At 36.5% G+C, this 17017-nt stretch overlaps 2 protein-coding genes across 2 annotated transcripts; one reads left to right on the top strand and one right to left on the bottom strand.

Moving 5' to 3' along the window:
* The first annotated feature begins 441 nt into the window (after positions 1–441).
* Positions 442–1589, top strand: LOC132612713 (uncharacterized mitochondrial protein AtMg00810-like). The gene is made up of 3 exons (XM_060326817.1): positions 442–504; positions 558–778; positions 827–1589. Exons 1-3 carry the CDS (start codon positions 442–444, stop codon positions 1587–1589), a joined length of 1047 nt encoding a protein of 348 aa, XP_060182800.1.
* Positions 1590–8351: 6762 nt separating this feature from the next.
* On the bottom strand, positions 8352–10660 carry LOC132613911 (cytochrome P450 77A1). The gene is made up of 2 exons (XM_060328208.1): positions 9704–10660; positions 8352–9396 (listed from the first exon to the last, which is right to left on the bottom strand). The coding sequence occupies exons 1-2, from the start codon at positions 10554–10556 to the stop codon at positions 8741–8743; spliced, it is 1509 nt and encodes a 502-aa protein (XP_060184191.1). The 5' UTR covers positions 10557–10660; the 3' UTR covers positions 8352–8740.
* Positions 10661–17017: the final 6357 nt, after the last annotated feature.

Genomic DNA, 17017 nt, shown 5'->3' with positions numbered 1-17017 from the left:
CCATAAGTCGTTATGTCGTGTTCGATGAAACCCAATTTCCTTTTGCTAAGCTACATACTCCCTTAGATCGTCACCATTATAATTTTCGGGATGATGGACCCTTTCCTTATGAAATCCACCATTTAGCCTCGCAAAACAGCCCACCTTCCAGCGACCACACTCCGCTGCCCACTGGTCCTAGTAGCCCCCCACCCACGGCCACATCTGCCTCACCCTCAGCTGTTAACGCCAGCCCCACTGTCCAGCCCCCGTCCGCCACAGTCCACTGTCCTCTCCCAGTCCAAAAACCGATCACTAGGAGTCAACATGGTATTGTCAAGCCTAACCCAAAATACAGCTTCATCACTCATGCGTCTAAATCCCCCTTCCTCGTAACCCCGTGTCTGTCTTACGTGACCCAAATTAGTGCCTCGCCCACCTAATGTGCATGTTATTCGGTCTATGTGGATTTTTAGACATAAAGAACACTCTGACGGTTCCTTTGAGAGGCATAAAGCCCGACATGTAGGTGATGGCAAAACTCAACAGGTTTGCGTGGATTGTGGTGATACTTTTAGCCAGTGGTGAAACCGGCGACCATCCGCACTGTTCTCAGTCTAGCGCTCTCTAATGCTTGGCCTATTCACCAACTTGATGTGAAAAATGCTTTCTTACATGGTGAACTCAAGGAAACTGTCCACATGCATCAACCCGTGGGTTTTCGAGACCCCACACATCTTGACTATGTTTGCTCACTAAAGAAGTCCTTATATGGCCTCAAGCAAGCTCCCCAAGCCTGGTACAAATGATTTGCTGACTATGTTTCTAGTATTGGTTTCACCCACAGCAAGTCTGATCATTCTCTGTTCATCTACCGAAAAGGTATTGATATGGCGTATCTTCTTTTGTATGTGGATGATATCATCTTAACTACCCTCTCTGATGATCTTCGCAAGTCAATCATGACACTTCTTAACTCTGAATTTGCTATGAAGGATTTGGGACCACTCAATTATTTCTTGGGAATAGCAGTTACTCGTCATGCTGGTGGTTTATTTTTATCTCAAAAGAAGCACGCTGAAGAGATCATAGAACGAGCTAGCATGTCGTCTTGTAGGCCAAGTGCCACTCCAGTTGACACCAAACCGAAGTTAAGTGCCACCTCTACCTCACCGTTTAAGGATCCTTCACTTTATCGCAGCCTGGCAGGTGCACTGCAATATCTCACGTTCACGAGACCAGATATTTCGTATGCCGTGCAACAAATTTGTCTATTCATGCATAACCCGATGGAGGTCTACATGAATTCTCTCAAACGTATTGTGCGCTATATTAAGGGCACCCTTGATCATGGCTTGCATCTTTATCCATCTAAACCCACCACTCTCATTTCGTATACGGATGCAGATTGGGGTGGTTGTCCGGATACCAGGCGTTCGACTTCTGGTTATTGTGTCTTTCTTGGTGATAATCTCATTTCTTGGTCCGCCAAGCGGCAGGCCACCATGTCTCGATCTAGTGCGGAGGCCGAATATCGAGGGGTAGCCAATGTTGTTGGTGAGTCTTGTTGGCTACGCAATCTGCTTCTAGAACTTCATTGTCCAATATGAAAGGCTACATTGGTGTACTGTGATAATGATAGTGCCATATATCTATCTGGCAATCTTTTTCAACATCAACGCACTAAGCATATCGAGATGGATATTCACTTCGTCCGTGAACAAGTTGCTCGTGGTCATGTACGTGTCCTACATGTCCCATCGCGCTATCAGATCGTGGATATATTTACTAAAGGTCCTCCCTTGGTTCTATTTGAAGATTTTCGTGACAGCCTAAGCGTTCGCAAACCTCCCGCTTCGACTGCGGGGGTGTGTTAGAATATGTAAATATTTAGTTACCATCTTTATTGATGTAAATATATTAGCAGAATATTTAGTTACCATTATGGTTAGGTGTATATTTAGTTACCTTCATTATAGCCTAGGATCTTTGTATATATACACAAGTTGACAAAGATTAAGGCAAGCAGATTATTACCTTCTTACATAAATAGTTTTCTCTCTTGTGCATTACTCTAAAAGTTGTGTATGTTTCTTCACCTCATTTGCAAGGTCAAAGTGCGCAAATAGCTGTTTTTAGAACCCCTATTTAATGAATAACCAAAGTTTACAAAGTTTTAAAATCTTAACTGCCTAAAAATCAAATTCGGACTCACGTGATGAAGTTTAAATCGCGAGTCTAAAATTTCAAATTTCAGACATACGGATATGAATTTAAATTTTGGGTTTTCAAACTTCAGACCCGAGGCGAAGCAGCATCAACGGGAGGTTCAATCTAAAGTTTTTTAAAACGGATTAAACTTTAAATAATTTTTAAAATTAGATATATTCTAAATAGAGAAAATTACACCCTATGTCAATTAGGGTAGCAATGCTACCAAAATTGACCTATTTTGCTAAATCTTTCAAAAAATTACCCACTCCCTCCTCTTCCCTCTCCCCTTCTCTCTCTTCCTCGCTTTGCTGCCATCCCAATGACGGCACCGACGCCGGCGGTCGGCACCATTGGAAAAGACAGAGAGAGAAAGAGAGAGTTCACTGCCCTTCTCTCTCTGCACCCACTCCCTCCTTCTCCTCCTCTCTCTCGCTCTCTCTCCTGCCCTCCTCCTCCTTCTCTATCTCTACCACGCCTTCTCTTTCTCTCTCTCTCTCTCTCTCTACCGCTCTTCCTCTCTCTTTCTCCGACAACAATAATTTTTCGGTGGCTCAGATCTGGCCGCCTTCTCCCTGCGATTGCTCAAGTCTGATTAGAAATTATCTAGATCTATCAAAAAACTCATCGAGGTGGTGGTGGAGCGCAGGTGATGACGGTGGGGTTCGTCGGAGGTGGTTGAGGTTGGCGATGGAGAAACCGGGAGGGGCAGGGGTAGTGAAGGTGTAATTGTCTATAATATTGTATATGGGTGTATGGGTTATAATTTTGTATAATATTGTATATGGGTGTATGGGTTATAATATTGTATAATATTGTGTATGGGTGTATATGGGTATATGGGTTATAATATTGTATATGGGTGTATAAGTTATAATATTGTATAATATTGTATATGAGTGTATATGGGTATATATGGGTTAAAACTTTGCAATGTAAGTTTTGAGTTATTTTTTTGCAATGTAAGTGACCAAATTGTATATTTATGAAATTTCCCCTTTTAAATAGGGTTGCAACACGCGGCTACATGGTCAAATTCCTACCAGATGCAAGTCCATTTGAGAGATCATGTTATAATAAATGGAATTATTGACCAAAAAGTAAGGCAAGCAAACTTTTATCACAAGTTAAATTTCACATATATTGAAAATCCTTTTATTGCATGCAGTATGGTCAATAGATACAAAGCTAAATCCTTAGAATTTTAACAAGTCTGACTTGAATTAAAGTTACATACAACTATAGAAGCAATCTAAAAATGAAGCTTGAAGAAAAAGGACAATACTTCTAATTTGTGGCAGTAATGTAGCCACCTTAAAATCTTTAATGCAAAAAATTAAAACCACAGAGATAGTGCCCCTATAATTAATGTGATGTAGTTAAACATCATTTTCATACATTAACTAATGCTAGTAATTTTGGATGCCATGTTACGTGACAGCTAACTACTTCTTTTGGATGCTCAATTGAAAATTATGTATGTGATCATAAATGTTGTTTTAAGATCCATATATGACTTCCTTCCTTTATTTTCACATGGTTCATTACAAATTTTGTTGTACGAAAGTAAATCACGAATCCTTGCCCTAAATCATATTGGGCACTCTTTTTTATCCTTCCAAATATTAATGCTGGTGATATATTCTAGTACTAGTTATGTGAACTCGTTTTTACACTCTGTTGCTGTATTTTGTATACTTTTGGTTGGTGTATATACTCATGGATTAACACGTTCTTTAATTATCATTCAATGAGTTGATAAGATATTATATAAGATTTTAAGTGAGCAAATAACATTAATGCGATAGGATTCCATCGTAATGTTATGAACAACACCAAGATTATAGGCTACTTAAAGGAAGATAATAGAAGATTAATTATACCAACTAGTAGTGATATATCTACGTCTCATTTGTAGGATAAAACAAGACAAGCTATGTAGTAATGTTATGAACAACACCAAGATTATAGCAAAAGGCTACTTAAAGGCAGATAATAGAAGATTAATTATACCAAGTAGTAGTGATATATCTACGTCTCATTTGTAGGATAAGACAAGACAAGCGATGTAATTAAGACCTTAGGTAAATCCCACGTCGACAAGATATGTACGAGAAACGTTAGTTTTTTATTTTTTTTATTTACCATCAGAAAGTTTGGATTTAAGGAAGCGAACTTTAGACTTTAGTGACCCATTTTAAAATCATGCATGGCTAGACCCAAAGCGGGCAATATCACCAGTGGACTCCACACTTGCATATGGTACTTTGCGCCCAACGTTGGGTGCTATATATGGTGGGGCAAATCTCAGGGTTCAATTAAGTGCAAATAAATCCAACATCATTAAGATATAGGCGTTGGTGTAAAACTCAACTGGGTTTAGATGAATTCCACATCTTCGAGATGATGATAGGTTAAACCTTAGCAAGGACGTTGAGTTCCTAACAGGGATATATATAACACCCTGGACAAATCTCACATCGGCTAAACACGAGAAAGATGCTAGATATATATAAAGGATCTTAAATGCTAGTGACGAGAGTTTAAAAGTCAACCTAACACCTAGGCCCAAAGCAAACATATATATGTCATTAATGGACTGGGGTATTACAAGTGATTATGTCACGCCCCAAACCATGGCATGGGCGTAACACGACACTCGGTGTCTTGCTGCATGTGGACCGAGCGAACCACATGGCTTGCTGAATCAGCATGGAGCATGAACTGATGCGGAATATAATATAAAGATGCATAGTATGAGTAAAACATGTGATTAACTAATCATAAGTTCTGAAAATACTATTATATCATGAATGCAGAAATGTAATAATGTAGCCAACGATGAATGCAGAACTATAGTAATGTAGCCAACGAGGCTAACTCAATCGAACATCTGACATGACATAACTGACTAGTCTATGAAACCTCTAAATGTGAGTCTGACAGCTAAACTATTTACCGGGATAAGGCCCTCGGCATACCTTGACTGTATAACTAACATGAACATGAAATATAAATAATGACAAAACCCCAAATGACATGGGGCTCACCAAAAGTTGATACGAGCAATGTCCTAACGAGCAGATCCCCTATCCTGGAAATCACTACCTGCATCGTGAAATGCAGGCCCTCGGGCAATAAAAGGGGATGTTGGTACATTTAAATTGTACTGATATGTAAAGCAACTGAATGAATAAACATGGCACATGAAATAATAGGACTAAAACTGAAACTGTAAGCTGAACATGAACATGAGCATCATCTGATATGAATAAATTTATAACACGAGTAAAAACATTTTAAGTACATATATCTATCTATATCTTGTGGGAGAATCGTAGTATAACCAACATGGAATCACCATGTGGGTATGTGGAGTCTGGTACCTGGCCCGAACAGCAGAGCAACCCCACACCTTACCAGGGTATGAGACATAAGCATGACATGAAAGGATGCGATTCAATTGTCTAAAGGTGTCATCCTAATCTGGGTGGATCGACCCTTACCCTACGTTAGCATACGTAGTTTCAGGCTATCTGAGCCTTCTCGATAAACCTATGCTACTCCCAAAAACATGAACATAGATATAGGTGGCATCTGAGCCCATGGTTTGTATAACATAACTTGTAAGTATGACTTGTAGACATGATTCCTAAACATGGCTTGTAAAAATGATTTGTGAGTATAATATAGCATGAATATAACTATAGTATAGCTTGTATAAACATGAAAAGCTTGTAGATTTTTATGAAAATAAGCATAATAATTCATATCATACATTTAAGAACCCATGGAATACAAAGCATGGGTGTTCATGGATTACGGACGGATTCCCAATAACCAAATATGGAATATCAAGAATGCAATAACGAACTAGTAATACAAACATGGTATATCATAGTACATGTAACTTAGGGTTATCATAAATTGAAATAGAAATCCTAGGTTTACGAAACTTCATGTTTTCATGGATGAACGTGGCATGGGGAAGAACAATGATGTTCCCACACGTGGATAGAAATCCTACATACCTTAATCGCTCCAAAACACTTGAAGAAGAATCAAACTTTGAAGAAGAATCCCAAAAACCTTCACTTGAACCTTTGAGAAGGGTTTTCTTGAAAATCCTAGATTGGTACATAGGATTTCACTTAGAATTCATGTATAATCATTAAAATTCAATTAGGAATACATAGGAGGGACTTACCTTGATGTATGAGTATGAGGAGAAGAGAGAACAGTCGTTCTAGGGCTTGAGGATGTGAAGAATGAAGTGATAAAAGCCAAAAAAATGAAGTTTTAAAGTTGTTGTCGGATCTGTTTATGCTCACTTTAGGCCAATTTTACGGCCCGAAAATCAAATTTACGGACCGTAAATCCGTAACAGTGTACTGGATCTTTTTTACGACCAGTAAATTCTGCTGGAGTCGGTAGAATACTATTTAGTAAAACGTACATAACCTTTTGTACAGATGTCCGTTTGACATCCATTATATACCGTTGAAAAGGTACTTCAAAGAGATACAACTTTCATTAAGGAAGATTTCCCAAATACTCGCTTGAAGTGAGACCCTATGCAAACTCGCTTAAAAACATGCTCTGTAGGGTAGCTTCTGACTTTGTTTTGTCCTAAGACTCTTCTTATGACTTCATTAGGTTTCAAAACACTTTAAACACCTCCCATCTTGTTTCCATTATATCATCATCTTACGAGTCAAACCTTAGCCCGAAGGCACGAGGTGTTATAGATTATCATTATGGGAAAAGGACACAAATGGCCATTCGGCCCAAACTATTGACAACCGGATGACCCAAGAAGCTTAAAAGACAAATTTTTAGCCTTTTAAAAATAATTTCATTTTTAGCCATTTTTCAACTAATTTCAGCATATGTGTAGAAATTGTATCATTGTTGTATAGAAACAATCTATCATATGTATAGAAACTGTAGCATTGCTACATAGAATATGTATCCCTACAATATGTGTTTAAAAAATGTATCATTGTTGTATAATTTCTGTTTAATAAACGTATAATCGATGTATACTTACTAATTATATACATATTATACATGTTTTGGGATATTTTGAAGGCTCAATCAACGTATACTTACTAATTATACACATATTATACATATTTGGGATAGTTTTTGACGATTCAATATGAAAAAAAATTCGTCGACTTTAGTCGCCACAAAAAAGTCTGCTCTTTTTGTAGTGTACTTTTAGTTGCGACTTCTTGATCTTAAAGTGGCAACAAAAAATCCTGATATCTTTTGTAATGAACTTTTAGTGGCGACTTTAGTCGCTACAAAAAAGTCTGATTTTTTGTAGTAAGTGAGCTGATGGGCTAGCGCCTGGGAATAGTTTGAGCTGAAAGGCCAACTCGCGGTATTAAGCTCAAACGTGGGCCCAACAAATTCCTAATGGCTAGGTAGTGTCCTTTTTCCTATCATTATGGGTGTTTAACTCAACACCTAATTATATTTGAACGTGTCTTAATTTTTTCAATGATTTGTAAAGGTATACTCTATAACAAAATACCATTATTTATCGTCTTTTCCTATTTACTGGAAAATTGTTTTCGGGACAGCCTTTCTGGGGAGCCAACTTAAATAGGCTAAAGGTGGCTAGGCATTGTTTGCTTGTTCTGGGGCATACCATCTTTATTGGTTTTTAAAAGTTGCTTCCCTTAACGTGAGGCTAGATACTGGACACATGCATGATTGGTCAATTGATCAAATGCTTCTAGGGCCATAATTCGATTTATATTAAATGCACAACCGCAAAATGGAACATTAAAATGACAATGGCCCCTCCAGACCTATAATTTCTCTTGAAATAGTAGGTTCTTTTGAGTGGTTAGCAAGGGCAAACACCTACATAACTTAAACAGGAAAATTGCATTAGTAGCCACTTTTAGGGCCGCTATGTAATTAAAAGATATCCAGTATTTAAAATATAGTCACAACTAATTTGAGCGGCGGAGATGTTTTTTGAGTTCCAACTTCACTCTGTATCCAGAAGTTTGAACTGTGTAGAGTGCTGAAAGTTCGAACTATATAGTTAAAAGTTCGGGCATGTGTCCCGAAGTTCAATTGTTGTGGTTCCAACTTCAGGCCATTGAAGAAGAAATATGCAGGAGAAGAAGAAAGAAACAGCATTGATATAATCTTCTTATGATTTAATGACGAAATAGTACATATGTTCCTGAAATTGTGTCCTTAACAAAAAAACATAAGTTCCAAAGGAATACAGAGTCAAATGAAAAGAAAACAAACAAGTGTTATGAGCTCAAAGCATTTATCTTATTCTTTTCTTTACATTCCATTCTTGACAAATCAATTCTAAAAGAGATGCCAACAAATAGAAATAAGCTTCATAATTATTTTATAAAGATGAAAAGGTAATGGAATATTGTTACTATATTGAGAATGTCACCACCTTCCTTCAATTTCCCACAAACCAATCCAACACGAAATTTATATAACAAAAATAAACGTGAAAAGTATTTTAAACATATTTTGGACTTATAATCTTAATGAGTACCACTTACACTCTTGGCTTGACCTTAGCTCGTAATGGATTTTTCATCACCACAGTAAACTCCAACTTCTCACTAAAATCCACTTTACTATCTTCCGGGTAAGCGAACCATTCAAATTCTTGAACCATTCGGGCCAACATCAAGTTCACATGCACCGTTGCCATTCCCAATCCCGGACAAATCCTTCGCCCTACTCCGAATGGCATCATCTTCACCCCTGTGACGCCCGTTATGTCCGCGTCCTCCCGCCCGGATAAAAACCTATCCGGATCAAACTTATCCGGGTCGGACCAAACGTTCGGGTCATGAGAAATCCCGTGTGTGAAAAACTCCACGTTAGCATCCATAGGTATGTCATACCCACCCAATTTAACTGGATCAGTTACTGTATGGGTTAGTGTAAAGTATGTTGGTGGGTGTTTACGTAAAAGCTCCTTTACAACAGCGTTTAAGTAGGGCATCTTTTCCATATCATTCTCGTCAACCTTTTTATCACCCACTACTTTTTTGATCTCTTCGTACATTTTATCTTGTATGCTAGGGTTTTCGATCAATCTCCCTATGGCCCACTCTAATGCCGTAGCCGTCGTGTCGGTCCCACCGTTCAAAAACTCCGAACATAGTGTTACGAGCTCTGGATTTGTCGGTCCTGACTTTCTACCTATCGAGAAGAAAAAATAAGTAAATAAGAATGAGAAAATTACAGTCTAATGTCTTTGAGTGATCTAGTTTACAAAATATGACCAAATATATAGGTTTGTATATTTATACATATAATATACATATAATACATACCTATACATATACTATACATAATCAGTTTATAGATTTTGTATATTCGACCATATTAGTAAATAAGCTTGGCTCAACTGTACATATTGGTAAGTTATACTTTCTGAATATTGGTAAGTTGTACTTTCCCTAACTGTTCAAACTTTTAGATAACCTGATTGTCAGTTCAGTATTACCTTCGACTTTAACGTCGAACAAAGTGTCTAGATACGAAAACGAGGCTGCAGTCTTGTCGGACCCAGGATTTTGTACGGCTTTACGACGTTTCTCGATCAAAGGGACGAGGGTTTTGATTTGTCGTTTACGAACTTCTTTAACTCTTTTACGTTGTTTGTAACCAACAAATAAGCTCAACATCGGAAGATAATCATCCACCCTGGGATTAAGCACAACCAAAACCTCCTTCATCATTTGATCAACAGTTTCAACCATTTTCTCTTCCATTTCAACACCAAAACACATAGCCACAAGAATCCAAAACACTGCGAAACGCGCGTTCTTCAGCACCCAAACAACGTTGTTATTGGCCTGAGCATCCATACGAATTCTTTCGATCATTTTATTCATAGCCAGTTCTCTACAATTGCGAAATTCTTTCAATCTACTCGAACTAAGCATGTTTTGTACCATATTTTTTCTAAGGGACCGCCACACCGGACCGTAACTCGCTGCATTGACGGTGAATTTGTTGCAACTGAAGATTGTTTTGGTCGGGTTTTCTTTCGGACGGGTAGCGAAAATTTGACCCTTTGTGATTAAAGCTTCGTAAGCTAAATCAGCACTAGTGATAACAATCATAGTACGTGCACCCATTTTGAGTGTGAAAATTGAACCATATTTAGGTTTGAGATCTCTAATGTATTCGAAGAATTGCTTACCGGAACCGGCGACTTGAAAAAGGTTGCCAACAACCGGCCAACCCGGTGGACCTGGAGGAAGATTCCGGTTCTTGGATTTGGTTTTTTGGGTTAACAGGATGATGAAAAATGTGAGGAGAAAGGCGAAAGCTGTGAAAATGAAGTACTCCATTGCAAGTAAAATGAATTGAGTGGAAAAACTGGGGAGACTTTAGGAGTATTATACAATAAAGGAAAGGCTGGAAATTATAGGTGGGAATAATAAATGCTGCTGAAGTAAAGAAATTAATGAACAATTTAGTTTGGGGGATAAAAAGCAACTTGCTAGCTAACGTATATGTAAAACTCATGCATGCATTAATATAAAGCAAGGTAAAGGAAAGGTAAACTTGTTATAAAAATAAAAAGTATAGTATGTCATCACTATACCTATATTACAGATGATGAAGTACATTAAACATGACACGCGACCTAAAATTAGTTTTATTTTCAGGGGCGAAGGTAGCCTTTAGGATAGAGGTTCAGTAAATATGTATAAAAATTAAATATATATAAAAATTAAATTCAAACCGCAATTACAATAGCATTTGAATTCATTAGTCATCCTCTTCAAAATACAAAAAGTTTAAAATCGTATTTAACTTCTAGGTACATTTATTTAGGTCTATGTTTTCTATCTAAAGGTATATGTAAACAGTCTGCATGCACTAATGCAAATAAAGGTTAATATAAAGGAAAGGTTATTCGTGAATTAATCCCCAGTACAGAAGAAGTACACCAAACACATAACTTAAGGATAAAACTTTCGCCAAGGCAGTTTAACGTACACTTTTTATGTCTATAATGTGATATATTTTGTTTCTCAAAAATCAAATTATGTGAACATTGACTAATATTTTAAAATAATTTTTCTCATTATATTGACATGAGAAGAGTTGCAACTTATAGTACTTTTCGTATAGTTTTTGAATATCCACATTTCAGTTGAAAACATTGAGTCGATTTAATCCAAAATTAACTTCGAAAATTAGTAAACTGACTTTCGATAAGCGAATAGAGTCACATAAATTGAACGGAGGGAGTACTATATATATAAATATAGAAAAAAATTATCCTAGTATATCTATTGTGATTTTCCTAGTATATCTATTGTGATTTTCTAGAGAGATGAATTCCTTCTGTATTCTAACTTCAACCTTAACCGAAGATCAGAATTATATGTCGGTACATACAGTACTGAAATTTTAGTACATGGAATATTTTAATTATTTTCTTTTGAGATGAACTTAAATAAAGCTACATAATTTAGTCAAAGTCCCAAATTTGTCTAGAAGTACAGAGTGGCGAAAAAGACGAGAAGGAAAAGGGTATGATTTAGACAGAGGAGTCGGTATCAATCCAACCACCTTACAACTAGTCATTAAAATTTCAAATGAAAAAAAGATTTACTAATAGAGATTACAACAATAACAACAACAACCCGGTGAAATCTCACAACGTGAGGTCTGGGGAGGGTAGAGTGTACGCAGACCTGACTCCTACCAAGGTAGGACGGAAGGTAGGACGACTGTTTCCGAAAGACCCTCGGCTCAATAGAAAGCATAAAATCATAAAAAGAGGTCAGATAAGGCCAAGAGATTCAAAGCGATATGGAAATGAAAATAACTAAATCGACTAAGCCATGATGAAGCAGTTTGTAAAGGAGCAGTAGCTATCACAGATAAAATAAGATAATCAAAGTACAGAATAACAAATAGTAGGAGAAATCAAAGCACAAGAACTTATATCGCGATAATGTGATTACTAATATGAAAGGATAAACGTTACTATCTACTAGCCTTCTACCCTAATCTGAATCCTCCATACCCTCCTATCTAAGGGCATGTCCTCAGTAAGCTGTAATTGTGCTATATCCTGTCTAATCACCTCTCCCAATACTTCTTTGGCCTACCCCTACCTCTTCTGAAACCATCCATGGCCAACCTCTCACACCTCCGCACTGGGGCATCTGTGTCTCTCCTCTTCACATGTCCAAATCATCTCAGTCTCGCTTCCCGCATCTTGTCTTCCACCGAGGCCACTCCCACCTTGTCCCGGATAGCCTCATTCCTAATCCTGTCACTCCTGGTGTGCCCACACATCCATCTCAACATTCTCATCTCGGCAACTTTCATCTTTTGAACGTGAGAGATCTTAACTGGTCAACACTCCGCCCCATATAGCATAGTCGGTCTAACCACCACTTTGTAGAACTTGCCCTTAAGTTGTGGTGGCACCTTCTTATCACACAGCACTCCGGAAGCGAGCCTCCATTTCATCCACCCTGCCCTAATACGATGTGTGACATCATCGTCAATCTCCCCACTGCCTTGTATAATAGACCCAAGATACTTGAAACTACTTGTCTTCTGGATGACCTGGGTACCAAGCCTCACTTCCACGCCAGCCTCTTGAGATGTTTCACTGAACTTGCACTCCAAGTACTCTGTCTTGGTCCTACTCCAAGTTACTAATAGAGATTGACAACATTAATTTACAACAAAGATTTAATGGTCGAAAATGTAGACAGTTGATTTGAACTAGGAAGAAGAGAAAAATAGAGAACTATAAGAAGGTTTGAAGCGTGATATATATGTTATCACTCGTGCAAACACAATTTGAAGATCTCTATTTTCCTACTGAAAAATAATCTGTGGCTATTTCCCACTAAATGTCGATGGAAAAAAACAAAAAAGTAGTGTTTTCACATGAAAAAATTAGAAAATTTCCCAGCGTTTCAATGGGAATCTGTTTCCTGCCATGCATGTCGGTGGGAATGAAGTAGGAAAATCATTTGTATCACAAATTTCTCACTGAATGTCGGTGGGAAAAACTTCTGTTTCTAGTAGTGAAAAGAGTGGTTATTATTAGTTAATAATCTTAGTCACATCACTTTTTTAAAATAAGCACTTTTGACCTTCCAAAATCTTTGGTCAACAGGCTAGTACGTCTGCTATACTACTCAAAAACACTTATTTTTCCTCTAAAACCTTGGTCAAGCACCTTAACTTTTTATAACAAGTACTTTTGGCTTCTTAGAAGATTGCCCAATCTGACTATAGTCCATTCAAAATAAATGTGTCCTTTCGGATTTAACTTTTAAAATAAAAGAACTTTTTTTTGTCATGGGTCATTTGCACGATTTCCCTTCAAAGGCACAGGTCTTTAATTTTTGTCCCTCAAATTGTTGGTCTTTAATTTTTGCCCTTCGCCTAATACCCCGAGGTTATGGATTCGAACCCCGGCTCAGTAAAAAAAAAAAAAATCGCAAGGCAGAAGTTTGCATTAAGGAAAACTTTAAACCAAAATTATGCCTTAAGGCAAACCTCTGTCTGAAGGCCTAACTTTTGCCCAAAATTAAGCATATTCAGGCAAAAGTTAGGCCTCATGGCAGGGGTTTGCCTTAAGGCAAACTTTTGCCCATACTCTATCTTATAAGGTGCAAACTCTACCTCCAAAACTCTGCCTTGCGATTACTTTTTTATTATTATTATTTTTGACTGAACGGAAATTCGAACCCGAAACCCATAAATTTTTAGACGAAGGATAAATATTAACAACCAACAATTTGAGGGCCAAAAATTAAAGACCAGTGCCTTTGAAGGACATCCGGCGAAAAAAAAAAAAAACACATCTACTTTAAGGTTTCTGCTTTGTTGTAGTAGTAATTGTAGTAGTATTACATTTTCAAACTTTGACCTTTTTCCATTAGTTCACGACGTACAAATAGCTCAAAATAGCAGACCAAATCATGGGGAAAAAAGAGAGGAGGCCCCAATGCAATAATGCAATAATGGATGCTGTATACATATATATGTGCATTTTTTTGTTTGATCCTAGCATGAAATAATTGTGCAAGCAGGCACTAAAGTCAAAAAGAGAGCTCCGCATATATGACGATAAAAAAATTGTCTGTACTCGATATACAAACTATTTTTATTATGATTAAGTAATTTAATGGTGAAATAATATATATTAACTAATTATAATTAAGTAAATAATATTTATATGCAAATCACTGTCATATATCTATATATTGATTTGGTATAAAAATGGATAGCGTGTACGACAAAACAAGTTTACCTATATGCCACCTAGCCAAGTTCTTCTACATCTCTCGTAAAGGTTTTACTATTATTTATTCTTTTTATTTCTTTTTATTTATGTTACGGTCTTTATCAAGCATAGAAACGGGCCTTTTAATAAAAATAAAAATAAAAACTAAGAGAAAACACTCGATAGCAAGAAAAACCAGCCCATATTTGGATATCTATGTTTTACATAAATATCCTAAAATTATTTATACAATTTAATATTAAAAAATCTAAAAATGCCTAACTAATACTAACATACATATTAAGCAATATTGTACTACTTTGAATTTTCTCTAAAGTATCTATCAATATTCTTGATTTATCTACTACTGTATTCATTTACTGTAGGCATTACGGTTGAAAAGTTCAACTAAAATTGCACTAACTAAATTCCGAACCGATTCATTGAACCCTAGCTAGTAGACGTATGTCATTACGTATCAAACTGTTGTGAAGAAAGAAAGGTTAATTAAAGCCGCAACGCTAGGAGAACTCTGAAGATGACATAAACAAAAAGTGTTGTGTTGGTAGCTCTGGAAGCACCGATAGCTTTTCACTCATTACGGAATAGTTGGTTTAGTTACCTATCAATAATTTAAATACTAAGTAATCTCAGGCATAAATGGTATTATATTTGTAATTTTTTAATTTTCTTATTCCTTTTTCATTTGTATATAGCTGAAATTTCAAATTTCGACTTTCTAAAAATCTCAACTAAACTCGATCCATTCTAGGTTCAATTCGATTGGTTTTTTATTATTTCGGTTCGGTTACACAAATCGATTTGTTCGGTTTGTTTGAAATTTATACAAACAACTATTTTCATTTTAGTTTTAGAGTAAACATAACAAAAAATAATGAGATTCTAAATTTGCAGCCTTATAACCAAGGCAATAACCAAGAAAAAACCATAAACTTGCAAGCATAATAGCATATAAATAGCAAAATAAGAGCTTGACAACTTGTGCAAGCATACAAATCCACCAACACCACATTACATATACCAAATTAATAATCCAGCATCTTGCAACTGCAAGCAGACAAGCATAATAACTCAGTTTGCATCTTCAAAAAAACTATAAAAGAAAACTCTAATTCGTACAGGCTAAGATCAAAGAACAAACAAAGCCATGGGTGGAGGCAAAGATGGCTCGTGATAAGAACGCTGAAAAGATGAAAGACCAAAAGGGAAGTCAGCTTGAGGCCAACAAGAAGGCCATGAATATCCAGTGCAAGATGTGCATGCAGACATTCATTTGCACCACTTCTGAAGTTAAATAAATATTACTTCACTATTAAGTATTAAGCGTATATATAGTTAGACTATTAGAGTATTAGTCATGAGTGGCATATGAATTCAGTTTGTTCAGGTCGGTTTGGTTGATAATTGAAGTCAACTATATCTGAACCGTTAAACCGTAATATTTTAAAATTGCATTTGTAAATCGAAATTGAATTGTATTATCCAGATGGAATTATCCGAATTGTTTCAAGTCAGTTCGGAAATTCGGGTTGAACCAATTTGTGCACAGGCCTAATAAGGTAAACCTAATCTAATAAGACTACATATCCTATATTACCATAATTACAATTACACGATAATAACTATTACAATTAGACTAGCATAGGGTTCCACAACCCCCCCCCCCCTTCCCTTCAAGTTGGAACTGAGGATCTCGAATGCCCAACTTGCCAATCAAATATTAATTGATACATCGGCCAATTGCTCACTGGTTGACACATGACTGGTAAGTATTATACCGGATTGAAGTGCGTTCCGGATATAGTGACAATCGACTTCAATGTGTTTAGTTCATTCATGAAACACCGAATTCTGTGCAATATATAATGGCGCTTGACTATCACATTACATTTTCATCGGAGATTTATGTTCAACGCCCAAACTATGCAAAATTCCCTTTAACCATTTCAATTCACAAACTGTCATTACCATTGATAGGTATTCCGCCTCCGCTAACTAAAGGTATTGCGTGCGACAAAGCAAATTCACTATATCCCACCTGACCAAGTTCTTCTACAACTCTTGTGAAGGATTTACTATTATTTATTCTTTTTATTTCTTTTTATTTATGTGAAAATATTTATCAAGCACGAAAATGGAGTTTAGTAAAAAAAAATGAGAGAAAAGACTCTACTCTATAGCATAAAAACCATCTCATATTTGGATATCGATTTTTTACTTAAGTCTCCTAAAATTCTTTATATAAATTCAAATAAAAAGATCTCAAAATACCTAACTAATATTAACATACATGTTAAGCAATATTGGACTTGTTAAGCAATATTGGACTCCTTTGACTTATCTCTAAAGTATCTATCACTATTTTTGATTTATCTACTAGTGTTATTCATTTAATGTAATTGCATTACGGTTCAAAAGTTCAACCAAAATTTACACTAATTAAATCGAAGTTATTTTCGAACCGATACCATCGAACCCTCGTATGCCATTACGTATCAAACTATTGTGAGAAAATAG

The sequence above is a fragment of the Lycium barbarum genome, chromosome 10 (genome assembly GCF_019175385.1).
Source record: "Lycium barbarum isolate Lr01 chromosome 10, ASM1917538v2, whole genome shotgun sequence".
NCBI classification, from domain to species: Eukaryota; Viridiplantae; Streptophyta; class Magnoliopsida; order Solanales; family Solanaceae; genus Lycium; species Lycium barbarum.
Note: the sequence above shows the minus strand (reverse complement) of the source record. Positions and strands in the feature narration are given on the sequence as shown.